The 26243-nt window shown below is 53.0% G+C and overlaps 1 protein-coding gene across 1 annotated transcript in view; it reads left to right on the top strand.

Annotated features, from left to right (window-relative positions):
* The first annotated feature begins 9548 nt into the window (after positions 1-9548).
* The window catches only part of MDGA1 (MAM domain containing glycosylphosphatidylinositol anchor 1), a 59914-nt gene continuing 43219 nt past the window's right edge, over positions 9549-26243 (top strand). The window contains exon 1 of the mRNA XM_003403935.1: positions 9549-9615. Coding sequence (XP_003403983.1) covers positions 9549-9615 — 67 coding nt within the window. The remainder of the gene's footprint in view (positions 9616-26243) is intronic.

The following is a 26243-nucleotide window of genomic DNA, read 5'->3' as shown; positions in this document are numbered from 1 at the left end:
TATACATTTTATTAAAGGAAGGGCTAGACTATGATTCCTAATAATAAAATGAATCATTGTTAGAATGTTTATTATGTGCCAGACACTGTGCCTAGCACTTTGTATGTATTTTCCCATTTAATCCCCCTAACAGCCCAGTAAAGTTGGCACTATTCTTATCATCATTTCACATATGAGAAACTGAGACACAGAGAGGTTAAGTAACTTACCCAGGGTTATTCAGCGTGTAAACAGTAGAGCCAGGATGAAAATTAAGGACCCCTGTCCAACAGAACTTTCTATGGTGATGGAAATGTTCTATATCTTTGCTGCTCAATATGGTAGTCACTAGCCACGTTGACTCTTGAGCATTTGAAACGTGGCCAATGTGACCAAGGGACTGAATTTTAAATATTATTTTTTTAAACTGAAATGTAAATAGCTACTTGTGGATGGTGGCTAAGTGTTGGACAGTACAGCTTTTGGCCTCTTTCCTAGGTGAGAGGCAGCATCAAGTACTGGTAAAGAGTGCAGACTCCAGTCTCTGGAACCAGGTTCCCTGGTTTGAATGCCAGCTTTGCCACTCACTACCTGTGTGATTTTGGGTAAGTGAATGAACCTCCCTGTTCCACAGTTCCTCCATCTCTAAAATCAAGACAGTAATGGCTACTACTTCGCACAGTGGTTGTGAGGGCAAATGGCCTTCGGGCTGGGCATTTTATGGTTATGCAATTGAAACACGTATGTCTCAGAGAAACCCAGGCTTAGGGAATGAAATAGGGCATGAGAATGGGGCTGGACCATCTCCTGGAGCTGAGTGGGCCAGGCCCTTGGGGTTCCCCATTACCACGTTCCAGAAGGCACCCGGAACAGTGGGCGTAGACCCAGAACAGTGGGCGTAGAAGGTCCCTGAGGAGTGCCAGGAGAGCCAGATAATGAGGCAAGTTAATCAAAAGGACAGCAAGTCCCCAGGGCTCCAGGCGTGTCAGGAACCAAAACCGCAAGCAAGCCAGGCATGGCCGGGCCCGCGACCCCTCCCTTCCCCCCAGCCCCACATTGAGCAGTCAAGAGCGCCTCCTGCGGGGGTTTGGGGAGGAGTGGCCAGGCCACGCAGAGATGGATGGGAGTGGGTTGAGGAGAGGAGCCGGGAAATAGGATACAGGGTGGCATGACACCATCTTGTCCTGGGTCAGGACAGAGCAGACGGAGCTGCAGCAGGGCCACCACAATGCACAGCTAGGGGTGGGAGGTGGGCGCCGTCCCATCGTATTCTATGTGATGGCGCCCCCTGGAGTTTATGCCGCATAGCAGCCGTGTGTGTGTGTGTGTGTGTGTGTGTGTGTGTGTGTGGTCCCCAACTCTCCAGCCTCAATGTCTACCCTAAATTCCCTGTCCTCCCCCTTGACATGGATCAAAAAGGGGATGGTGGTTTAAGGAAAAAGAATTTCCTGGGGAAAGTATGCAGAAAGGGAGCATGGAGAATCACAGGCACTGTCCCTGGGGCTCAGCCCTGGTCCCTTCCCCTTCCATGACCTCGGCTTCACCTGTCTGCTTGCTCATCCTCTTTCTACTCCCCCGCCACCAGTCTGTCTTTTCAAGCTTGAGAGCATTTGATCCTGCTTCCCTCAGAGTCACCCAGGAGAAGATGACAAAGACCAGCTCAGCGAAACTTGATGCCTTCCATTTGGGGCTCCTGGGGCCCTGGGGACAGATGCCAGAGGACAGAGACACCCTCAGCCTGCCAGAGCCCCCACCCCTTCAGGAAACACTCCTCCCAGACAGCATCCTAGGGTGAGGCAGGAGTGGGGGTCCCTTTCCCCTGTCTCTTGTTTATATAGGAATCTCCCAGAATGTTCTGCTCCTTGCAGCCTCCTTCTCCTCCCCAGGAATTCACTTCCCCTCAGCTTGCATATATCGCAAACAATTCTTTTTATATATTCATTATTTATATTTGTTCCTAATCTACATACTGTCTGGATGATTTGGGCCTCTGTTATCCTGATAATTCAGACCTTGTCCAAACCCCGCTTTTGTTTGAATTAGGGTAGTCCAACATAATTCATGTTAAGCAGTAGACGTTGCTTGGCTACTAGATGCACGGCTCTGTGAATGATCCAGATATGAGTAAGACACGCACCCTGCCATTGAGGAGCCCATAGTACCCACGGAAATGAAGCACAATGCAAGGATGCCCATCCCAAGGTGGAAATAGGGAGGGCTGGGAAGGGGTGACATGAGGGAGGGCTAGAGTAACAGACAGGGCCTTCACAGCCGAGGCTGATTTCCAGCGGTTCTGCAGTCTTCTTAGCCAGATGTGTCTCCCTAAGGGAGGCTGGTGTTGTGAGGTGGAGTGGGGCTTCTTTCTGGGATGGGGCCTCTCTCCCAGAGACAGTGAGTTCTCCTCCCTGAGTGCTGAATGCTACTTGCTGGCTTCCCAGTCTTGCCTTCAAACAGGGTTGGTTCCCAAGAGCCCAGAAAGACATTTGCATTAGGAGAAAATACCCAAATAAAACACCAGGCTGCTTCCCTTGGGCTTGGTGGAAAGTTGGAAGGCTGCAGGCAACCAGGCTTAAAGGGTAGGAAATAATCTTGCAATAAAAGCCAAAGTCAGCGTAACCAGTCTGATGCCTTTCTTGTTCTCTGTCCTCTTAGCCCTTATCCATGCAGTGAGCACTTTATTACTGCTACATATTACTGTTACTGTAGATATTCCTGTATCTGCTCAGCTCCATTTTTATACCAGGAGCTATAACCCTATAGTAGTAATCTCCCCACCCAGACTGGGGCTCCCTGAGGCAAGGCTGTGTCTCCCCCTCAGACTGGGGCTCCCTGAGGCAGGGCTGTGTCTCCCCCTCAGACTGGGGCTCCCTGAGGCAGGGCTGTGTCTCCCCTCAGACTGGGGCTTATTTTTACTTGTAAACCTCTAGCACAATAAGGTACCCATTATGATATAGGCACGATAAGTATTTGTTGAACTAATGAATAAATAAACAGGAGAACCCAACTTTTCCAGCTCATTCACCCCCCTTCCCAGACCCGCCCAGTGGGGAAGCCAAGCTGGGTAAATTAGCATTCCTTAGACCTACTAAGAGCGGGAAGACCATATATTTTCCAAGCTGGCTTTAAAACCAAATTAGTTTTGACCCACTGAATGGTCAGCTCAAAAAAGTTAAACAAAACCTCCCCTGTTCCTGCATCAGTGTGAATAAAGGGAATTTGGGACACCCCAGGTGATCCCCCACTTGGGACATGGTGTCATCTAGATGTCGGGCCTCAGGCACAGCTCACAGGCTTTGGAGTCTGGGCTGGGAGCAATCTCAGAGCCAGCCTAGGCCCATTAGCTTGTTGTGGAAATGAAAATCTAGAGCCCAGAGAGGGGAAGGGGCTTTCACAAGGTTACAAAGGGAGACAGGGCAAAATGGTGAGGAAGGGGAGTCAGACTCTGGTCTCTTTTGTGTCCTCCCCCTACCCCTGCTATCATTCTAGAACTGGTATTTCAATAACTCGCTATGTGACCAGAAGTCGGTCCATGAATGTCTCTTTGCCTCAGTTTTTGAATCTGTAAAATGGAAGTAGCCACATAGCTTACTTACCTCTCAGGGACATTTTAAAGACCAGGTAGGTGTGGAAAGTCCTTGGAAAGTTCAAATGTGAGGGCACCCATGGCGATGGTTGTAAAAGCATTTACAAGAGAATCCAAATGGGTCGGCCTTTCCAGCGTGGGCATGGTTCCCAGTCTTACAATCCAGCCCTATCGATATTCATTCATCAGTTCATATAAGCATGTATTGAGCACCCACTAAGTGTCAGGCACAGTGCCAGGTGCTGGGGATACCACTACGGTGCCCCTTCATTCTATTCCTCATGCAGTAGCCAGAATGAACCTGTTGAATTTAAGTCAGATTTCATCCTTCCTCTGCTCAAAACTCTGCCATGTCTCTCACTCACAGTAAAAAAAAAAAAAAAAAATGCCCTGCAATGGTCCCAAGACCCAAACTACCTGCCCCCTTAACTTCTCTGATCTTATCTTCCTATTCTTCTCTCACCTACTCAGCTGCAGCCATACCCGCCTCCTCACTACCACAGGGCCTTTGCACTTGCCGTCTCCTCTCCCTGCCATGCTCTTCCCCTACCTCTTTCAGGTCAAGACTTCAGTGTCAGTGGGACCTTCTCTGGACACCCTCTCTAACATTTTAGCCCCTCACATTTCCTACTTCTCTTTCGAGCTATAATATTCTCCTTAACATTCAAAAAAAAAAAAAAAAAAACAGTTGCCTTTGACTCGGTCCTAACTCATGGCGACCCCACGTGTGTCATAATAGAACTGTGCTCCACAGAGTTTTCAATTGCTGATTTTTCAGAAGTAGATCACCAGGACTTTTTTCTGAGGTACACAAGGGTGGACTGAAACTGACAACCTTTTAGTTAGCAGCTGAGCCCTGTTAACCGTTTGCATCACTGAATGATTCCTCCTTTACATTCATTGCTATTTAAATACTATTGATTTTTCTTATTTATGTAGCCTATTGTCTGTCTCCTCACTAGAATATAACCTCCGTGAGGGCAGAGATTTTTGTCTGTTTTGTTCACACTGCACTTGCAGTGCCTAGAGCCGTGTCCGGCACATAGTAAGCGCTCATTCAGTATTTCTTGAACGAATGATGAACGTACAGACAAGGTTCCCGCTCTCATGGAGGCTGCATTCCACCAGCAGAGGGCCTGTGGGAGGGGGTTACGAGGCGAGAAGGAGTGATGAAGGGTGGGCAACAGAAGTCTCTGGGACCCCTCCTCTCCGAGGGTACCACCGTGGAATTGCATTATCACTAGTTTTGAGCAGCACAATTTATAACAGGAGTTAACTGCTTACTAATTAGCAGCTGGAGCCATTAATTGGCTGTTTGTTAGAGCCCGAATTAATAAACTGGTCTTTCAGTGGGGTCATAACTCTCCGGGTTCCCCACCCCCTCCCAGCCAGTCCTTCCCCACCTGACCAGAAAAAGTGTTGCTCTAAGATTGAATCGATATCTGCCACTGTATGATTTTCAGAGACAATTTCCCTCACAAGGCGACGACACCTTCTCTGCAAAGTCTCTTCCTCTCTTTCTCTCCCTCTCTCCTCTTCAAAGCCCTGACTCAAGGGAGGCAAGTGAGCTCAGGAGATGGGAGAACTTTCTAGTAACATCTTCACAACAAAAGCCCGTACCTGCCCACTTTGGTCAAGGCCTGGGGCTCCTAGTTCCCTGGCCTGTCACACAACCTCTCAGTCAGCAGGTAGCTCCTGAGTCCTTCCTGGGTCCCAAGTGCTGCGTTTTCTCTGGGGCAAAAGAACAGGGTTTTCCTTCAATGGGAAGTGACTCCTGGACCACCTTGGGTGGAACCCAAGACTTGGTAGCCCAGGCGCTGACCACTGAACCTCCAGACAGCCTGGCCTCATTCTCATCCAGTGTCTGATGACCCACCTCACAGACACCTCAGAACCAGCTCTCATGCCCCCCCGCAGCCCAACTGGGGCTTGGAGAATTATTCTCTCTGTGTGACGAGAATAGGAAACACCTAGGCCCTTACATCTCTTCAGCCTAGAACAGTGGAGAAGAGTAAGGCCACTGAGCCAAGTTACTTGGCTCAAAGCCCAGTTCGGCCACTTAGCAGCTGTTGAGTCACTAAACCTTTCTACGCTATTCTATGAGAATAACAGCCTTATCTCATATAGTTGCTATGAAGGTTAATAAACAGTTAATTTTTTTTTTTTTTTTACATGTGAAGGACAGTGTCTGGCATGTGGTGTTAGCTATTGTGATTACTCACTTCTCTCAAACACCCAGTGAGGTGACCCATGATCCTACCCATTTTACAGGTGGGGAAACTGAGGCCTAGATGGCTGATGACTCCAAAGTCTATAGTGTTCTTTCCCTTCTCCCATTGTCAGACACAAGATGCTGTCAGAGGCAGCAGGTCGGCACACTTGGGGGAGGAGATGACAGAATTTACAGGCACACATAAACAGGCTGTCAAGGTGTTTACGCTGTATACAATTAGCTGCAGAGTACATATTCACAAGCGGATTTGCTACAGCAAATGTTCGATCCCAGCCTGGTTTGAACTGGGTCCTCTGCACCTTGCCCCCTTCTTCCTGCCCCTCCCTTGCCATAAGTCTTCTCTTTCCTCCAGCCCAGTGTAAGTGTTTTAAGAGGGCAAACTCAAGAGAATGGTAGCTGGGTCAGTGGGGTTCCCTGTCACCCATGAGCACACCTCAAAAGCAAAGAGGAACAATTAACTGCTGTTTGGTGCTGGGAATAGAAAGTCAGTTTCCCGTTACATGGGTAAGTGCTCACTTGGTTCAGAATCGGCAAAGCCAGGGAAAGCTGGAATCACTGTGATTGCTCCCTGAGAGCTTCCTGGAGGAGGTGAGGATTTCCAGGAATCTTTGAATAATGGGAAGAAGATGACAATAAAAGAAGTTATGCATCACCACCCCCTCAGTGCCACTTCCTTTTCAGGTTGAGTGTAGGAAGAGGCAGGATAGCTCTGTATCCCTGTGGAGGGAGAAAACGGATTTTTCTGTTGGGGGTAATGGTTTGGGGGGAGCAGACAGGATGGCTTTGTTGGAGGTATTCTAGGTCTGTCTGTGGTGTCTGTCCTGTGATGGGCATCAGTCATTCATCTGACAGATCTTTAGCAGGACCTGCTGTGTGCCCACTACAAAACTGGGTCTGATTCTCTTATTCAGCCTTGGACACACAGGGGAAGAAAGGAGGGAGGGAAGGAAGGAGAGGGGAGGAAGGGAGTGCAATGGTGATAGTGAGGGTGGGCATGGGAAATCCTCAAACACTCTGAACTCCCAGACATGGACAGGAAAGGATATGAGAAGAACCCAGCTGAGGGCACCCCCCCTCAAGCCTCTGAGCACTTCCCAACACCTCCCCTCACACACCCCTACCCCGGGTGCTCCTGTGGGGGTCTGCCCCAGAAGGTCAAGGGAAGAGGGACTCAGCAGGAAATGTGCCCAGGGAAAGGGTAGTATATTATTACTATTTTAAAAATTTATGTTTTAATTTATATACAGCAAAATTGACTCTTGCGTGTGCGTGTGTAGTTCTATGAGTGTTGGCAAATGCATACAGTCGTGTAACCACTATCACAGGCAAGATATGGAACAGTTTCGCAGGTGGGAGGAGGAAGGTTTATAATTTCCCGGATTGTTAGTTGCTGCGGTTGTCTGCGCTCCCACGAGCCTCCCTAATACAATCCCCGCGCACACGCCGAGATAAATAACGGCGACAGGTGGAGCAGGTGAGATTAGCAGGACCTGGGTAGGGGGAGGCACCATCGGAGGCGCGGGGGAGGTGGCCCGCCTCGCTTCCCAGGCTACGCCCCTCCCCGCGGGCCTTTGGGAAGGTTGCCCTCCCCGCCTCTGTTCGTGGAGGACCGGGTTGAGGTACCGGAGGCCCGGAGCCTAGACTCTCCGGGTTGGAGCCGGCCGGGGCTTGGCTGCGGGAAGTGCGGGCGCCCCTGCGGCGCTTGGGGGGGCCTGAGGTCCGGATGGGGAGGCATGATGGGGCGAGGGGCAGAGCTGGGGAGAAAGTGGGGCGAGCTCGGCGGAAGGGGGTCTGTGGGCTAACCTGTTGGCATCATGGGGGCCGCGGCACCGGTAGGCTCTCGGAGCGCTCTCTCTCCGCCCCCAGCTGCGCCAGCTGCCCTGGCGGTAGCCCCGGCGCCAGGAGAGGCCGAGGCGGCCTGGAAAGGGGCGGGGGCTCCGAGGGGGGGACTCCGGTGTGTGTGGGGGGGGCGCAGACAACCTTGCAGACCGACTGCAGGCGGCCAGCTCGCGCGCCTGCAAGGCCAGAGGAGCCGCAAGCTCCCGGGTCTTTTCCTTGGACCCCCTCTTTAGTCCCAGCCCCCAAAAGTGCAAAACATTTAAAAGTGTGCAATGGCCCACGGGTTCGGGTTCCCGGGCTGAGCGGCTGTGCGTGCCCCTCGAGCGTGCTGGAATCGGTGCATCCGGCTCGGGCAGCCAGATTAGGCGTGCAAGGGCGGGCGAAGAGCAAGTGTGCGAGCGTGCGGCTGCAGAGACCGCGCCGAAACCCACGTCCCTCCGCCACTGTCCTCGGGATAGATGGATCCATTTCTGCTTTCTGACATTTTCCGGCCGGGGATAGGAGGGGGGGCCGAGAGAAGAGAGACAGAGGGAGAAAGAAAAGAAAGCAGGCAGTCTGCTTCCCCCAGCCCTGTTTTGTTTTCTCTAATTGGTCCTGGGGGAGGCGAGGAAATTGGACAGAGGCTGGGCCGGGCGAGCTGGGCTGCCTTTAATTGGCTCCTTTTTTTAACTGGAGGGGAATCAAACAGGAGAGCGAGCGACAAAGGGTGGGAGAGCGAGAGACCGAACGAGGAGACGAGTGGAGGAGGGAGGAGGAAGGGAGGCGGGAGGCAGGAGGCAGGAGGCAGGAGGCGGGGGGAGCGCGGAATGAAAAGCTCCGAGAGGGGAGAAAGCAGCACAGCGAAGCCCAAGTTGCCGAGCGAGCCGAGCGCTCCCGCGGCCGGGAGCGGAGCGGCCGCGGCGCCCGGGAGCCCGGCCCGGCCCCGCCCGCTCGGGGCCCCAGCCGGCCCAGGCCGCGGGGCGGGGGCGCGGGCGACCAAGTTGGGGCGCGGCGCACACCGGCTCTCGAGAGAGCACGGAGCCCGGGAGCGCCACGGCCGCGGCCAGACGGCAGGAGCGGAGCCCGGCGAGCGGAGGCGAAGAGCTGCGGCTGTGCCGCAGCCCCGGCCTCGGCTAGAGCGCGAATCTTTTTCAAACGACTCAAACTTTCCTCCTTTCCCGGCTTTCTGCGGTCCCTCTTGGCTGGAATTGGTCTCCTGGTTCCCGCGGGGCGCCGGGACGCGGTTCTTTGCTGGGGTGCCTTGGCGCCTTGGCTAACTTCGCGGACCCGGGGACCCGCGGTGGTCGCCTTTCGGCCGAACCCAGCCCGCGCTGCTCCCGACTCAGGAGGGCGGGGACCCGGGTTCCCTAGCTGCGGGGAGGGTGCTCAGTGCGACCACCTTGGGTCTGGCCGCGGAGCCCACGGCGCCGGCCGCCGGCGCAGGACTGGAGACAGCGGATTAACCCGAGCGGAGCTCCGACCTCCCCGCCCCCCAGCTCCGCGGAGGGGCGTCCCCTGGGCGGGGAAACGACAAGTTTGTCAGTCGTCGGTGGCCTGTTGGATCGAAGCGTCGCCGCCGCTGCAGAGGGGTCCCTGGAGCCCAGCACCTCGCGCGGACAGTTCCGGGGATCCGGGGCGGCTCGGCAGCTGGGCTCCTCGGGCTGGGGCGCTGGCTGCTGGGCCGGGCGCACCGAGGCACCCGGGGCCGGGCCAGCGCCCCCTGCATACCCACGCGGGCAACGACCCCGCCGGAGGAGAAACCCGGGTCGCCGCCGCCGCCGCCTCCTCAGTCTCCTGGTCTCAGTCGCCGTCGCCCTCTCTGTCGCCGCTGGAGGAAGGAGGGGACGCAGGGGGTGTCGCGGGGCTCCGGCGGATGCGCCCCCCGCCGCCTCTCGGGCTACGCCGCCTCGCGGGGATGAAGCACGGACCGTGAAGATGGAGGTGACCTGCCTTCTACTTCTGGCTCTGATCCCGGTTCACTGCCGGGGACAAGGAGTCTATGGTAAGAGCCCGCGTTCGGCTCCAGCCGGCTTGGCCCAGGGCGCACCACCCGCGCTCGCCGCGCGCGGAAACTTTGCAAGAGGCGCAAAGTGCGCTCTGCAGGGGCTTGGTGGAGGCCCCGGCTTGGACTCTGGAGTAGATGTTCGCGTTCCAGCCCTCTCCTGGGCACTAGTAGACCGAGCTAGCTGTCTCGGAGTACGGGCATGGGTCGTAGGGTCTGGCGTGAAGCCGGGGTTACCAGAGGGTGTTACCCACCTTCCCAAACCCTGCCAGGGGTGGGAGCGACTCGGAACCCTTGAGAGCACCCACTCGGCTCGGGAGACCCCGAAGACCCCTAGCCCGGGGTTGGGGCAGCGACTTGCACTGAAACCTGGTCCTTCTCTGGGTGGTCTCTGGAGTGGAAGCCGAGCGATGCCTGATCCGGAGTTGAGCGCGGCTTGCGGGCGAGCGGGCTGCAAGCACCGCGCCCGGGTGGCGGGTTTGCCTTCACCGCTATCGCAGCGGCTTTGCTTCTTTTATTCGCTTCTCCACAGCCTGAGGGGATGCCAGCATCCTCTGGCTTTTGCTTCTGTGATCCTGCACCCCTTTACGGACCTCTCCTGAGCCAGTTCTTCCTGCCCTTGGTTCCCAGCTACAAAAACCCAGTCTCACCTTCCTTCTCCCTGCTCGCACGCACACGGACACATTCAGCCACGGTCCCCAGGAAACGCACACATGGCACGCACCCACCTGGCTACGTGTTCAAACTCTGCCTTTCGCCACAAAGCTTTGCTCCCACGCCCACACTCCTCGCTCCCGGTGCGGACAGGGACTGTGGTTACTCCTCGCTCCCCTCCCGTGGGTTTCCTCAGTCAGGGAAAGGCCTGAAGAACATTGTCGGTTCAGGGTCACCTGGGCACACCCCTCTTGGGGACCCTCTCTCCGAGTTCTCCTGGCCCCAACAGCTTAAAAAGTCAGTCTCAGGGTGGAGCGGCACTTACTTTGCCTTCTCCTGACTCCTAGGTGCTCTTTGTAGGTCACTTTTTAATGATGTGTAGCTGGGGTGGGGAGGATTCTCCCTTCTCCTCTCTCTGGGTGGAGGGCCTCATTTTTTGCCTTCGGGTCAGGGGGAGTATGATCTGTTCTGTGCAGGAGTGGCAGAGGCCTTATCCCCCAGGCTGCCAGCCTCAGGTCCAGATGGTAAATGCTTCCTTCTGGAAGGTGCCTGGCCTGTCTCTGCCTGTGCTTGGCAGGAGGGACAGGTGTCCTGAGGGGTGTCTGGGAGGTGACATGTTCCTGGCCCTACACAGATAGCTGTCTTGGGCTTAATTCTCTGGTAAGGCTGGCCAGGCATCTGGCCAAACTCTGCTTCTTAATTAGTTTGTGTGTCTCTTTCTGCCTGGCCCCTTGCATAGGCCAGAAAAGGCAGGAAGGAGGAAGAATGCAGCAGGCACTGGGAGAGACTGGGTTGTTGGGAGGAGGCCACTGAGCGGGTCTCGGAGTCCTTGGCCTCCCTTGGGTAGAGGAAGACACCACGGGTCTGTGAGTTCCTCTTCTTTCTCCCCAAGGTTTCCCTACAGCTTCCTTGCCTCCACAAAGGTGGCCTGAAAAGGATGCCGCTGAGGCCTTTGCTTCTTGCTCATCACACCCCAGAGGCTCCAAAGAGATGAAAACCCTCCTTGTCTGCTGTTGTCCTCCACTCTGCCCTCCCTCTGTGTGCTCTTGGGCAGATCTGGCCAGTCCATCCCCTGACCTGGCCTCTCCTCCATCCTCTCCAGCTTCTCCAACCTTCTCCAGGGCTGTGCAGTCCCATCTTGAGGAGGCTCTTCTGAGCCTAGCCTGGAAACCCTGGCAATGAGGGCAGGGGGTGGAGGACAGGGAGCGGTGGTCTCTGTAGACTCTTATTTCCGAGTGTTTAGGGGCCAGGATTCAGCCATAGGCTTATTGCCCCCTTTTTGCTCTGTATTTTCTTATTTTCCTCATGTCCCAGCTGCTCTCCCTCAGCAGATCAAGGAGGGCTGGGTGCATTGAGGCCAACCCCTGGCTCTTGGGCCATGTTCTTTGCACCTTCTCTCTGAGAGCTTGGCTCCATGGAAGGCTGGGACCTCAGGGGAGCTGCAGGGTGGGATGGCTGAGCGGAGAGATAAGTGGAGAAAGGTGATGATCTAGTATGAAATGGGAGGAGGAGGGCAAGAGGCTGCTGAGTTCCTTGTGATGCTAGAAGCTTTGGCCAGATACAACAAAAGGGTGCATCTTTGTAGGACTGGGACCCATTTCAGAAGTAGTATGAGAGCTGGGAGATAGTACGTGGGTGGCGCAAATGTTTAAGCACTTGGCTGCTAACTGGAAGGTTAGCAGTTCAAGTCTACTCGGTGGTGCTCAGAAAATAGGCCTGGTGGTCTAATTCCAAAAGTTCAGCCATTGAAAACGCTATGGAGCACAATTCTAATCTGACACACGTGGGGTTGCCATGAATCAGAATTGACTCCATGGCAAGTAGGTGTGAATGCTGGTATTAGTTCTCCTGCCCCCCCCCCACTGCCCCATTTCTTTGCCCACAAAGCAGATGAAGCAGCCTGAGAAAGAGTGAGGGTAGTGGGTAGGGACAAGCAATGGCCACTCATGGCCATCACTGTATCACCGCACCCATCATGGTGCCTGGCACACAGACGGGCTTGGCAAATATTTATTGAATCAATGATGGGCCATGCTTCTTGAAATTCTTTCTCCCTAAGAAGTCTGTCTAGGACAGTTGGCAGCAGTGCAACGGACACTCTTTGAGTGTCTCTGCTTAGGGAGAGTCACAGAGTCTTAGGTTGGCAGCCATCGAAGACCTCAGGGAGGAGAAGAAGGAGAAGGCTGGAAGCCCCGTGCTACCCCAGCAGTGGGGAGGGAGGCAGCAGGTTTTAATCAAGGCACAGGAGAAAAGTGTGCCCTGGGGTGGGATCCCCCACTCCTGCCCTGAAGCCTGAGTGGCCGAAGGAGTGGCAGATGACCATGGAGGCTGAGTAGAGAAAAGGGAAGAAGAGCAGGTGTGGGGGGCAAAATGCTCAGGATCTGGCCTGGGCTTGGGGTCTCTATGGAGGCTGGTAGGAGACAGGTGCCCAGAGCCCTATGCTCTGCCTCCTCTGAGGCTCCTCCCACCCTCTCTGAGGTCTGCTGTCCACAGTAGGACTGGGGAGGCATTCACAGCCTCACCAGGTGGCTTCCCTCTTCTTTGGGGCACAGATGCTACAGCAGCCAAGTGCTGGACAAGATGGTCCATTTGGAGCCAGTCCCCCTTGCCTCAGCCTCCTAATCTCCTGGCCCAGTTTATTGTCCTCGGAGGATGGGTTCTGAAATCTGCTTTCTGGCAGGCCAGGAGGGTGAGCTGGCCCAGGGGCGGGGGGCGGGGGGCTAGTTCTGGGGCCACGGCAGTAGCCAGGTGATGGAGAAAGGAGTGTTCTGTGGGTGGATATGGTCAGAGAACACCCTCCTCCCCCTTGGCTTCCTCACCCACTCCCGTAGCAGCTGAACTTCCAGCCAGGAACAGGACGGTGGGACTCCTCTCCTGTACAAAAAACACAACAAATCCCTGGATTATTTAATATGCAGGAGTGGGAATTGACATTATCCTTAAGACAGGTTGTTTGCAACTTACTGGTGGAAGTCAAAATATTTCACCAAAGGTGTCATCAGAAACTACTATCCTATGCTAATTTTTGTGGGAACATGAAGACAGATGTTGAATAATTTGACAAGAGCAACATAGCTTACAGAATTATCACCAAGTCAGGCTTTTTTCCCTCCTCTGGGGGGTGTGGAAGAAGGAATTTCAGGAAGCGTGTCTCCCAGCCCCGTCTCCCCTGCGTTGATCTGGGTGTGAGCGCTCTTGGGATTTTTCATTGTTTCTACCCCATGCCTGGAGCCTGGCTGTCCATACCTGGCCTCCTCCTGAAGAAGGCTGGGAGGCATGGCAGCAGAAAACCCCAGTTCCCTAGGACTAGCAGAAGGCTTTGGGATTTCTAAATGTCCTTGAGAAGGCCTACACCTCTGTCCCTTCTTCCTTCTCAGTTCTAGAAATTGTAGGAGGGAGAGAGAAGGCTTTGTGTGCGCAAATCCAGGTTGTTTGCTTTGCCAGGTTCGTCTGCTCCCCCTCCAATCTGACGGGGCCCCTGAGCCAGCCTGTGGGTTCCCCAGGCCCCTGGTGTTGGGCTGCAGCATCCCAGTCAGGTCTAAGATTCTTATGGCATCCCTATCTGGCAGCCTGGGTGGGAAGGCCGTAGGTTGTGGGGGCAGTTAGAGGGGATTTGATTCACCAGGAAAGCACCCTGGAGGGGGTGGACTGGGGACATGCCAATGGCCTATGTGTAATTGGCCAGGCCTAGCTGCGAGCTGCAGGGCTGGGGTGGCAAAGCCTCATTTAGAGCCTGGTATTAGCTCTGCTTTGCTGGAACATGGAGAGGCGGGTGGGGAGCTCCGTAGGGAGAATGGAGGGAGCTAATCACAGCCGGCAAGGCCCGGCAAATGAATGATGCAGGAAATCAATACCTGGGGGCGGGAGTGGAAATCCGGGCAGTGGTAGCAGCCCCGGCTTCTCTCTGCTGCCCAGGAGGCACGGGCCTGCCTGGGAGGAGCGCAGAAGACAACCCCTCCATCCCTGCCCCCCACCCACTTTCATTCTCTTGTGGCTGGGCTCAGGAAGATTGGGTCAAGACATGTTCCACCCGGCAAAGACGGGTGACCGGGAAGGTGGAACCTTGGGCCTCAGTCCTGGAAAACTCACCCTGCCCCCTACCTGCCTTTGGACACCCAAGCCTGACTAGGTCCCAGGTGCAGGGTTGTGTGTAACTGCCTGGGGCGCCTGCCCTGTGTGGCAGGCTGGCGCTGCTGCTCCAGATGTGGCCGGCAGGGGGAGGGCTTGGCCACCACATTGCTTCTTGCCTTTCCTGGAATCCCCTGGCCTCCTTCCTCCCTGTGGGATGAGAGTTATTCTAATTTCTCAGCCTGCAGAGGCCTGGGGTTCCTCAGAGCCTTCTAAAGCTCCTGGCTTCCCTCCAGCTCCCACATACCTACTCCAGTGTCCCAGGACACCCACCTGTGGCCAAAGTCACATTTTCTGCACCCTCAGTGTGGCCCAAGTTTCCCCTTGGCCAGAGCAGGATTCTTTGGTGGGCTTAGCTTGTGAGCTCCTGCCCAGGTGAGGCTATGTGCCCACCAGCAGGGTAGGGACTTGTGCCCTTGCAGAGCTGCCTCTTTGTAAATCTGGGGCAGGGCCCCTCTTCTGCATCTTCCTCTCCATCGTCAGAAGACCCTCCTTTCCAGGCATGCATCTGCTGATCACAGGCACTAGGCACTAAGGAACCCCTATTGCATTTAAAAGGAGCCCTGGTTGAAGCACTCAGCTGCTAACCAAAAGATTGCTGGTTTGAACCCACGGGCCCCGTCGCAGGAGAAAGATGTGGCAGTCTGCTTCTGTAAAGATCTACAGCTTTGGAAACCCTATGGGGCAGTTCCACTCTGCCCTATAGGGCCACTGTGAGTCGGAATCAACTAATGGCAGTGGGTTTTTGGTATTGCATTTAAATGCTGACATGGGAGGCAAAAGAATGCTTCCCTCAAAGGAATGGATCTTTTTTTTTTTTTAAAAAGCAATCTCCCTTCCCCCAAGTCTCTGAGTAACACATACTGCTTGTGAAACAATCCAACATTACGTAAAAGTATAAGGAAGGAAGTAAAAGTCATGCCGCATCCCACCATGCATTTGGTGATGGTTCTTTCAGGCATCTTTTTGTGCAAAGAGAATGAACCTTGTAAGGAGAATCATTACTTATAACAGTATGGTAATCCCTTTTTGTTGTTAGGTGCTGTGCAGCAGATTTGGACTCAAAGTGACTCCATGCGACAGAGTAGAGCTGCCCCCAAGATTTTTTTAGGCTGTCATCTTTATGGGACCAGATCATCAAGTCTTCTGCGGAGCTGCTGCTTGGGTTCGAACTATAGACCTTTCAGCTAGCAGCCAAGCGTTTAACTGCCAGGGCTTCTTTGTAATCCCTTGATGTGTTGCCGTCAAGTTAATTCCGACTCCTAGCAACCCTATAGGACAGAGTAGAACTGCCCCATAGGGTTTCCAAGAGTCAGCCGGTGGTTTTGACCTTTTGGTTAGCAGCCGCGCTCGTAACCACTGCACCACCAGGGCTCCTTGTAATCCCTTATGGGTGTGTAAATACCACATACCTTACCAAGCATTTTCATCCCTCTACCTCATTTGGTTCCCATAACAACCCAAGAGGTCAGCACAGAGGGTCCTATTGTCCTCTTTTAATGGGTAGGGAAACCGAGATTCCAGAGGTTTAAGCGATCTGCTTGAGGTCACACAGCTGGTAAGGAGCGGCTCATGACTGCATCCTAGCGGGTCGTCTGATATGAGAGCAGGAAAGCAGTGAGGTGTCCTCTAAGTCACCATCATTAAATATTTACTGAGCACCTCCCTTGAGCAAGGCCCTGTTCTGGGCATTGACAGGGCTACTGAGATGAATAAGATGGAAGCTGTGCCCTCAAGGAGAAAGGGAGGGGACTCACATACAAGATGGTGGTTCCTGGGAGATCTTGATAAATGCCATGTGGCAAGGGCAGATAAAGGGCTGTGGGGATTCGGGGGAGGAAGAAATTACTTGCAAGGCCTTATGGGGGGCTGGGCGGGGGTGGGGGCGATGTGAACTGGCCTTGATAAATAGAAGTAAGGACTAAGGAGATGCCGAGAAGGGCATCTCAGGTGGAGGACAAAGCTGTGAAGGCTACAGAAACTGAGTGTGTGTGTGTGTGTGTGTGTGTGGCGGGGGGGGGGAGTAGTAAGTGGCTCAACTGGGCTGCAGCATAGGTCGAAGAGAATCAAGGCAGTTAGGGCTGGAGTAGTAAAGGAATAATAATAAAAATCACTAATGTTTACTGCTTGGGCTAGTATGAATATGCGTTATCTTCTTTAGTCCTTGCTACAACCCCTTGAGATGGTCATTTATCAGCCCATTTCACTGATGCATAAACTGAGGACTCAAAGAGAGCCTCATTTGTCCAAGTGGCACAGTCAAACATGAACTCAGATCTACTGATTGCAAAGCCTGTACTTGGGGGAAGAGGGGCTGGAATCCTGGGTTTGGGGGAAGATATCAGGAGGGTTTTAAGCATGGAAATGGGTAGATGTGAGCCCGTATTTTGGGCTGGGTAGCTGTGCACCTCTGTGTTAGAGGGGGCTGCCCAAAGAGTTGGGTCGGGAGGCCCTGAAGTTGTCCAGGGGAGGTGTCGTGAGAGCTTGACCCAGGGTAGTGGCTATGCGAATGGACGGAAGGGAGTGGGTACAAGAACTGCAGTCATTCAACAAACACAGGAGTGCAGGCTGTGTTTGAGACACTTGAGTTATGTAGTAGGGGAAACAAGCTTTTACTCCTTTGGAGTTGACATTCAAGTTGTGGGGAGACAGGCAGTGAACAAGTCAACAAATGAGTATATAATGTGTCAGAGGTGGACGAGTACTATGAAGAAGGGTAGAGCACCTAAGAGGAGCGGGAGTAGTAGATCATGGTGCAAGTTCATTCGTACACGGTGGTGGTGGGGGGGGTGTCTCTCAGAACAGAGACCTGAAGATGCTGACGGAGGAAGCCCCATGGGTATCTGCAGAAAGTGTATTCCAGGCAGGGGAATAGCCAGTGCAAATGCCCTGTGGTAGGATCATGTCTGATACATTGAACTAAATTGAGGAGTCCAGTGTGACTGAAGCAGAGTGAGCAAGGGGGAGGGTAGTAGGAGGTGGGGTCAGAGGGACCAGATTGTTTGGGGCCTTAAAAGCTATGTAAGGACTTTGGATTTTATTCCGAGCAAGATGGGAAGCCAGAGGAGGGTTTAGAATCTCCCTGGCTGCCATGTGGAAAATAGACTGTAGGAGGGTGGGGGCAGGGTGAGGGAGTTAGAAGCTGTTGTAAAAGGCAAGAGTCTAGATTGTAAGATCATTAGGCGCTCACAGCGCATTGGAAAGAACTCAGGCAAGGGCTAGAGCCTCAAAACAGCTCTGAGATTTGGGGTTGGGAGACTGCACACAGTGGCAGTGAGACAGAACCAAGGCCACAGGAAGCCAGACAGGTTTGGCGCAGTGAAGTGGTTAAGAGCCTGGACTTTTGAGTAAGAAACTGGGGTCTGTGTCCCAGCTCTGCCCCATGCCAGCTGTAAGATTCTGAGAAGTTATATTTGCTTTTTGAGCTGTGGCTTCTCAGTAGCAAGATGGGGATAAGGCACCTACTGCCTGGGTTTGTGGTAAGCGAGCAATGAGCCTGTGGCTGGCAAGCACTGAGCATACTGCCCGGCACTCAGGGAGCCCTCAATAAAAAAATTTATGTTAATGACAATGTGAGTTCAATTTTGAACTTCATGCTGGGACAGCTCGGGGAGGTGTTGAAAAGGCAGGAGGACATGAGTGTTGACACGCGGGAGAGAGATCAAGTCTGAAAAGGTAGGTTTGCAGTTGTGGATTTCTATCCACAGGCCAATGAGGGTGAAGACATGAGGCAGAATAACCACCAAGGAGGAAAGGATAGAGGGAGAGAAGGGACTGGGCCGAGGCCAGAGCCCTGGGGTGCACCAGCATTTGGGGGGTGGGAGGAGAAACGGGAGACATATTGGGTGGTGTAAGGGAGGTAAGGGGAGGCCCAGGAGGGGACTGGGTCTTGAAAGCAGGAGGGGGCAGGGGGTGGAGGCAGGGGAGGAACAGCTGTCTGAGGTAGAGGAGGAGATGGAGTCAGGAAGGGCCACCCCAGAACTGGGAGGTTGGTGGGGAGGCAGCACAGCACACAGAGGGTTATTCCTCAACTTCCCTGTGCTCAGGAATCTCCTGGAGATCTTGTGAAAATGCAGATTCCGATTCAGTGGGTCTGCGGCTGGGCTGAGTTTCCACGTTTCTAACAATCTCCTGGAAAATGCTGATGCTGCTGGTCCATGGACCACACTTTGAGTAGCGAAGGCATAAAAGAAGGAAGATTGGACTCCTGTGGACAGATGTGGGTTAGAGGGCCAGGCAGCCAGGGGGTTGTCTCTGAGGTACCTTGGCCAGTAGCCTCATCTCTCTGAGTCTCAGTTTCCCCATCTGGAAGGTTGGTTCAGGCATGCCCGCCTCTTGGGGTTATAGAGAAACTTGAGAGTGATAGCACTTTGTAAACTCTAAGGTAAACTTTGGGGACTCCGTATCACGGGAGCAGAGGGTGTGGCAGGCAGATGGCGGGGAGCCCCAGGTATGGGTGGCATGTGGAAGCAGGAGGTGCAGGCTGTGCTTTTGAGAAAGGCGGCAGGGCAGGGCAAGCTGCAACAGCTGTTCTCCTACCCAAGCCTGTGGGAGGCTGGGGCTGCAGGGGCGGGCGACCTCAGTGGGCTGGCAGCGGCTTGGGCAGGCATGAGGGTGCTGTCTGGCCAACTTTGGCGATTCCACCCCAGGCTCTTCATGGTTCTTTGCAGGCCCAGAAACTCAGCCGAGATAGACCTTGACTATCTGGAGGGTTGGAAGCTGTGTAGAGAAGTGGTTCTCAGCCCTGGCAGAGCCTCAGAACCACCTGGAGAGGAGAGTGTTCTCAACAACAGATGCCTGGCTCCGCCCCAGGCCTCCTGAATTGGAAACCCTGCAGGTGGCATCCAGGCAGCTGTGGTCTTAAGAGCTCTCCAGTTGATTTTCAGGTACAGCTGATGTAGACAGTGCAACCAAATGAGTCAGGCCAAAACACATGTCTTCTTCCCTTGGGCTTTCTGAGGGCATTTCTGGGTTTTCCCAGTCACTGCCCAACCTTTGTTTCATTCAGCCAAGCTCATCTAGACCCCAGGGTCATTAAAAAAAATGACTCATTAAAAAATATGAGTGGGGAGAATTCTATTTTAATGGTGCTAATGGAAGGTCCTTTTGAGAAACCCTGGTGGCGTAGTGGCTAAGTGCTACAGCTGCTGACCAAAGGGTCAGGAGTTCAAATCTGCCAGGCGCTCCTTGGAAACTCTATGGGGCAGTTCTACTCTGTCCTATAGGGTCACTATGAGTCAGAATTGACTTGAGAGCAGTGGGTTTGGTTTGGTTTGGTTTGTTGGAATGGAAGGGCCACGTCAGGAGCTCAGGAGACTGGCCTCTCTCCCTGCCTCTAACCAAGGGATTTCTAGTCCCCAACTAGAGAGACTGAGAGATACTGCCCCAGAAATGCTATTCTCACTGATTTTCAATAGATATATTCTAGTACCTTTTTGAAATGTGGCACCTTAATTTTTTTATTTATTCTTTTCCCTGTTTGGCTTAGAATAAAATGGACTTTTTCAAGGCTGGACTGCACTGTAGCAATTCAATGTAAATCAAGCAAATATTCATTGAGTACCTACTAGGTTTCCGTGGTAGAGAATCAGTTAAAACGGGGGAAGCTCTCAGTAAGATGGATCGACACACTATTCACAACAATAGGCTCAAACATACCAATGATCATGAGGATGGCACAGGACCAGGCAATATTTCCTTCTGTTATACGTAATGTTGCCATGAGTCAGAGCTGACTCGACACCTAACACGAACAACAACTCAGTGTCAGGAATGGCTATGGGCCCTGGGGCTGCAGAAGTTCATGGCACTTGCCCCTAAGGAGCTCCCAGTTCATTGGGAGAAAGCAGCCTATTCCATCTCCCTCATTTTCCATATGAAGAAGCTAACGCTCAGGTTGAGTGACTTTCTAAGGTCCTACAGTTCTTTTTTTTTTTTTTTACATTTAGTAGGTGGTGGAGTTAGGATTTGAACTCAAGCCTGCCCGATGCCAAGCCTAGTGTCTGCCTCCTGCCCCAGGTATGAGGTTCCTGGGAGTGATATCTGGCTGTTTTCTTGTTCTGCTGAGAGGGTTATCTAATGGGAGCATCATGAGGACCCCAATCACATTCTGCCCCTAGAAACAAATTAAAGGTGGCTTTTTTTCTTATGTAAAAGAAGCCTAGAGGTAGGCTATCCATGGCTAGTACGGTGGCTTCTTGGTCATTAGAGACTCAGGCTCCTTTCATCGTGTTGCTCTCCTTTCCTTACAGCAATGGTTTTCAAACTTTGCTGCACATTAGAATTACCTGGGATGATTTAAAAATCCAGATATACAGGTCACATCCCATACCTGCGGGTAGGAGTCAGGTATCAGCATTTTTTAAAGAGATCTCTAGGTGATTCCAAAGTGCAGCAAAGTTTGGAAACCATTGCCTTAGGACATTTTGCCTCAAGGTCACCAAAGGGCTGCTGGAGCTCAGCCATGACAGCACATTCCAGGCAGAGAGAAGAGAGGAACATTTAAAAGAGAGTCCCTGGGTGGTGCTAATGGTTAACACACTCTGCTGCTAACTGAAAGGTTGGAGGTTCAAAGCACCTTGGGAGAAAGGCCTGGCAATTTACTTCTGAAAAATCAGCCATAGAAAACCCTATGGAGCCCAGCTCTAATCTGACACACATGAGGTTGCCATGAGTTGAAACTGATTCAATGGTAACCACTACTGGTACCAGCTGAGTCAGCCTCTTTTAAAGAGCTTTCCCAGAAGCTCCCTCTCAATGACTTAGCTGCAAAGAAGCTGAGAAATATGTCTGTTAGATGGGCGCATCCTCATCTAAGAAAATATCAGGGATCTGTTAGAAAGAAGGAAACCTGGTGGTGCAGTGGTTAAGCGTTCAGCTGCTAGCCAAAAGGTCTGCGGTTCCAATCCACCAGCTGCTCCTTGGAAACCCTATGGCAGTTCTACTCTGTCCTATACGGTCACTATGAGTCAAAATCAACTCAATGGCAATGGGTTTTGGTTTGTTTTCTTTTGGTTAGAAAGAAGGGGAGAATGGATATTGGGTAGATACTAAGCAGTTCTTGCCACAAATCCCCACCTTAGGGTCATTTGGCATTTCTTGAGTGAGAGGGAACTTAGATAGATGTGAACAACCCTTCTCTTTCCAACAGCAGCCTCACCCTACCAGCCTAACCCAACTGGGGGCTCTGGCTGCTTTGAGGGCTCCCAGAATGGGCCTTAGAGAAGATGAACCCAGAGTGTGGGAGTGACTTGCTTGGGGTCACTCAGACATTCATGGGAGAGTCCAGCCCAGCTTCTCATCAGCTAGTGCTCTTGCCCTGCTCCCACTCCCCCCCCGCCCCATAGCTGGTTGGTACCTCTTTCCACTAGCAAGTGTCTCCTTTCAGTCCCAGCAGCAGAAGAGCCCTGTAGGCCCAGAAACAAGCAGCCTCCTGATTTTTGGGAACAGAAACTGAGGGGCTGGGTTAGAAGCCCTGGATGAGAGGGTACTATAGAGGTCAGCTAGCTCATCCTTGGCAGGCCAGGCCAGCGCCCACACGAGACCAGGAGACTCCACTGCTCTTTGCTCAGTGTCTCTGGTCCTTCATTGTTGGGAAATTCTTCTCACTGTCTGACCTTATTTCAACTTGCTGCAATGTAACCTCTTATTAGAAAGATTCAGGAGCTGAGGCCTCTGAGCCAGATCTCGGATATCTCCTTGACCCTGAGAATATTCTCATGTGATTCTTTAGAAATTCTTAATGGAGGTGCTTTTTCCTTACTCTGAGAGGGACCTTGAGAGGACAGAGGCTGAGGCCATGACTTCAAAAATAGGAGTCCTGGTGGTGGTGAGAACAGAAGTGGGGAGGAAGCAAAATTCTAGTGGCCTTATCTACCTGGGTTTGATTCCGATTGTTCCAGTAAAATGTAGGGGACCTTGGGTAGGTCACTTTACCTTTTGGCAAAACACATAAGCATACAAGGCATGCTGAAGGGACCAGGAACCTGTGGTGTGGCAGGGCCTGGTCTCAGTCTTTCTAGTTGACACAGAGAAGGCCATGGGAAGGGACATGAGGTGTGGCAAAGAGTGAGCTGCTAGCCAGTGGCCTTAAGTGGCAGATCTTTGAGATTCAGTGTAGGAAAAGACTGAGAACAGAGAGGGGAAGGGGCTTGTCAAGGTAACACAACAAGTAAGTGCCAAAGCTGAAGTTAGAAGCTGTATCAAGACTCTAAAGCTGCATCTTTCTCCACTTTCTTATATTGCTTCCCAGGCTCAGAAGAAGCCAGATCATGTTGCAAGGTATTTATAAGCTCATTTTATGCCCACATCTCTATCATCCTCCCCTCACCTCCAGGATCCTCATTTCTTATTTCCAAGCCTCATTGCACCTGGGCTATAAGGGCTCCCTCTGGGTCCAGACTCCTAGTTAGATGTTAGAAACCCGTAATGGAAATGTCGATGAGGCCCCAGGAGGCCTCCCTTGTGGAAGGAGGAGGACTGCTTGGTGGTATGAACTGGAGGTTGCTGCCAGTCTTGACCAGATCCAAAATCTCCATCACACTGCCTACAAGTTCCACCATTAGACTTCCTAACAAGTTAGCCAGCAGAAACAAGGCCACTGTTTCTAGAATGTTCCTCTGGGACTACTGGCAGCCCTCAAGTCTTCTCCAGTGGCCCAGGTTGGTTTATCAGATGAGTTGGATCTTAAAGTGTGGGATTCAGGCAAGGAAGTTTCCAGGGGAGTGATAGATGAAGGCAGGGAAGCATGGTAGAGGATTTGATGTGTGTGTGTGTGTGTGTGTGTTGGAGGGGATATGTTGGGCAATATGGGGTCCCTGTTGTAGCCATGTGAGGACCATGGACAGGCAGAATTCACTTGGGCTCACAGTTTAGGTGTGGGTTCCTGAAGAAGCTGAACCTGAGTTAAGGAGTCAAGTGCAGATAGTTTATTTCAGAGGGAAGCCCAGCAGCTTTGGCAGGGGAGGGGGTACTGAGACACAGAAGCAAAGGAAAGCAGTAAAGTGTGCTTTTTCAAGGCAGTTACCACGATGGGAAACTGGAGCTCTATCCCATTGAGGAGCCCTAGGACACCTTATAGAACACACGCTTCAGAGTTATCCCACCATGGGGTGAGGGAGCTGGGGCATTTTTATACTAACTCCCACCTGTCATTGGCTGAGGTGTTAATTTCCTGGGACTTCTAGCCCGAGGCACGCACAGACAGAATGAGCTCTGGCAGCCAGAGACAACGTTCAGGCAAAAGAGAGCAGGTGCTGGCAGTTGTAAGTTGGGCCACAGTGCACTGAAGTGGTGGGGGGGGGCACGTGGGTGGGGCATCATCAGCCTTGACTACACCCCACCTAACCCACAGGTCTTGCTTCTTCCCATTCAGCCTGTTTTGCTGTGAACTCATTGTTCTTAAGCCTTTTCTTCTGGTTGCATATATAACCTCCAATTCTAGGCTGAAAACTCCCCTGTGGTCACCTGATCTGTGAGCTAGTCACTTACTTGCAGAAACCAGTGGCCAAAGGGAGGGATCATGTGAAGCTGGTGCCGCTGGGCTCGGCCTGCTGGTGAACACATTCCCTCTCCCACACCTACCTCCCAAGCCAAATCAGGGCTCTAAGTTACTGAAGGGCGTATGTGTGTATGTGAGGGGCTGGCTCAGGGCAGGTTGGGCTGCAGACAGGCCACAGGAGTGGCTTTCTCCTGGTGAAGCTATCCCACTTCCTTCCCAGGGCATTCAGAGGCTGCAGCTACTGCCCCTCAGGCCTCCCATATAGTCGTGGCCCCTGGCATTGCCCGCTGGCACAGTGGTCTCAGGCAATGCCAAGAGGAGCTTCCTACTGAGTGATGATGTGCCTGAAGCCCTTAGACCCTTGTGTGGCTCATTTCTCGCTTTCTGGAGCTGAGGGAGCAGGGCTGTGAGGCTGGCTGGGGTGGGGGTGGGGGTGGGCTGCACGGCTCCACAGCCCCCTGCCCTTCATTCTGTTGGAGGTGGAGCAGGTATAGCAGATGACTTCTTCAGGCTCCCCTGCAGAATTACAGAGCCAGGCTGAGGGGATAAAGAGGTGAGTGGGTGGGTGCCCTGGCTGCTGGTGGAGATCGGTGTGTGTGTGTGTGTGCACGAGTATGTATGGAGGACCATTTGCATGAGATAAACTACTCTCACTAGGTACTGCCGTAGGAGCTGAAATACACTTCCTGTGTTCTCTGTACCCCGTACACATGCACTTCATCTGTATTTTTTGTTCATGTGAATATACATGGGCTTGTGTGTGCAGTAAGTGTGTATATGCATGACGATGTTGCACACAAGAACATGTATGTGTGTGCAGGGGACCATGTGTGTATATGGGGGCAGAGGGGACTGCAGACCTCCTGAGTTTCTCTGGGTCCACCTTTATCCCACTGCCCCTCCAAGCAGCCCCTGGCCACCCTTGCCTTGGCTCCCAGGCAGGGACAGGCATAGACATCTAGCACCCTGGTCAGCCCAGTGCTTCTGCCCAGCCTGGGGTTATGGCTGCCCCTGCCCTTCCAGAAGGCCTGAAGTGGGGGGCAGGGGCAGGCCGAGGCTGGCCTGACGCTCCTGGCTAATTTTCCTGGCCTCCATCGATCCAGCAGCTTCTCTTGAGTCTATTAGCAGTCGGCGAGTGAAAATATCCCCCATCGTGAGCCCTGACCTAAGACAGGGAGGAATCCATAGCAATTTGTTCAAACAGAGGAAAGCGTTTCCCTCTGATTTGTATTCCAATTTATTCTAGGCAGGAAGGGGGTCAGGGTTGGGTGGGGGGCGAACCCTGGCACAGGGCCTGAGCTGGGCCCAGGCCCCTCCCCTCAGCCCCCCATGCCAGCCAGGATGGCAGCTGGTGCTCCCCATGGTTCCTGGGGGGGTAGGGAGGGGGCTGAGAAAGAAGGGTGGGCTCCAGCAGGGGGACGGGAAGGAGGCCTGCCAGCCTTCCCAGCAGGCCCTGCTTGGCTGGGGAGCTAAGTTGTGGATTTGGTTTTCACAAAACACAAAGCAGCCCACTTGGAGCCTCTTTCCCAGGCACTGGGGTCTGTGCCAGGCGTGTGCTCACCCGCTGTGCCCTTGCCAGGTTGGGGGTTGGGCTGGGCACATGGAGACAGTGGCCCCAGCTGGGCTGAGTGGCAGGGGGGCCTATTCTTCTCCAGATGCCCTCCTGGGCCGGCCTCGCCCAGTCAGAGCTGCTCAGGCTCAGGGGGGAGCTAGCATCTTTGAAAAGCCCCTGTGAGGAGCCCAGAGCCCCTCACAGGAGCCCTGACTGGGCTGCTGTGTTACAATCAGTGCTCCTGATTCCTTCCTGGTCTGAGCAAACTGAGGCTCACAGTGTTCTAATGAAGAAGTCTGTGTTGAGCCCCTACACTAATGGCAGCTCTGGTTGACATTTATTAAGCACCTACTATTTGCCAGGTGTCACAGTGGTTAAGAGCTTGGCTGCTAACTGAAAGGTCGGAGGTTGGAACCTACCCAGTGGCACCTCAGGAGAAAAGACCTGGTGATCTGCTCTCGTAAAGGTTGTCATTGTTGTGTGCTGTCAAGTTGATTCCAACTTATAGCAACTGTATAGGATGGAACAGAACTGCCCCACAGAGTTTTCAACGCTGTAATCTTTACAGAAGGAGCCCTGGTGGCACAATGGTAAGCTAACTGAAAGGCCTTAGTTCGAACCCACCAGCTGCTCTGCAGGTAAAGATTACAGCCTTGGAAACCCTATGGGGCAGTTTTACTCTGTCTTGTAGGGTCGCTGTGAGTCAGAATTAACTCGACAGCAATGGGTTTGGTTTTCTCATTTTTAATCTTTACAGAAGCAGATTGCCACATCTTTCTCCCACGGAGCAGCTGG

The sequence above is a fragment of the Loxodonta africana genome, chromosome 1 (genome assembly GCF_030014295.1).
Source record: "Loxodonta africana isolate mLoxAfr1 chromosome 1, mLoxAfr1.hap2, whole genome shotgun sequence".
NCBI lineage: Eukaryota > Metazoa > Chordata > Mammalia > Proboscidea > Elephantidae > Loxodonta > Loxodonta africana.
The sequence above is the reverse complement of the archived record's forward strand: the minus strand, read 5'-3'. Positions and strand labels throughout refer to the sequence as shown.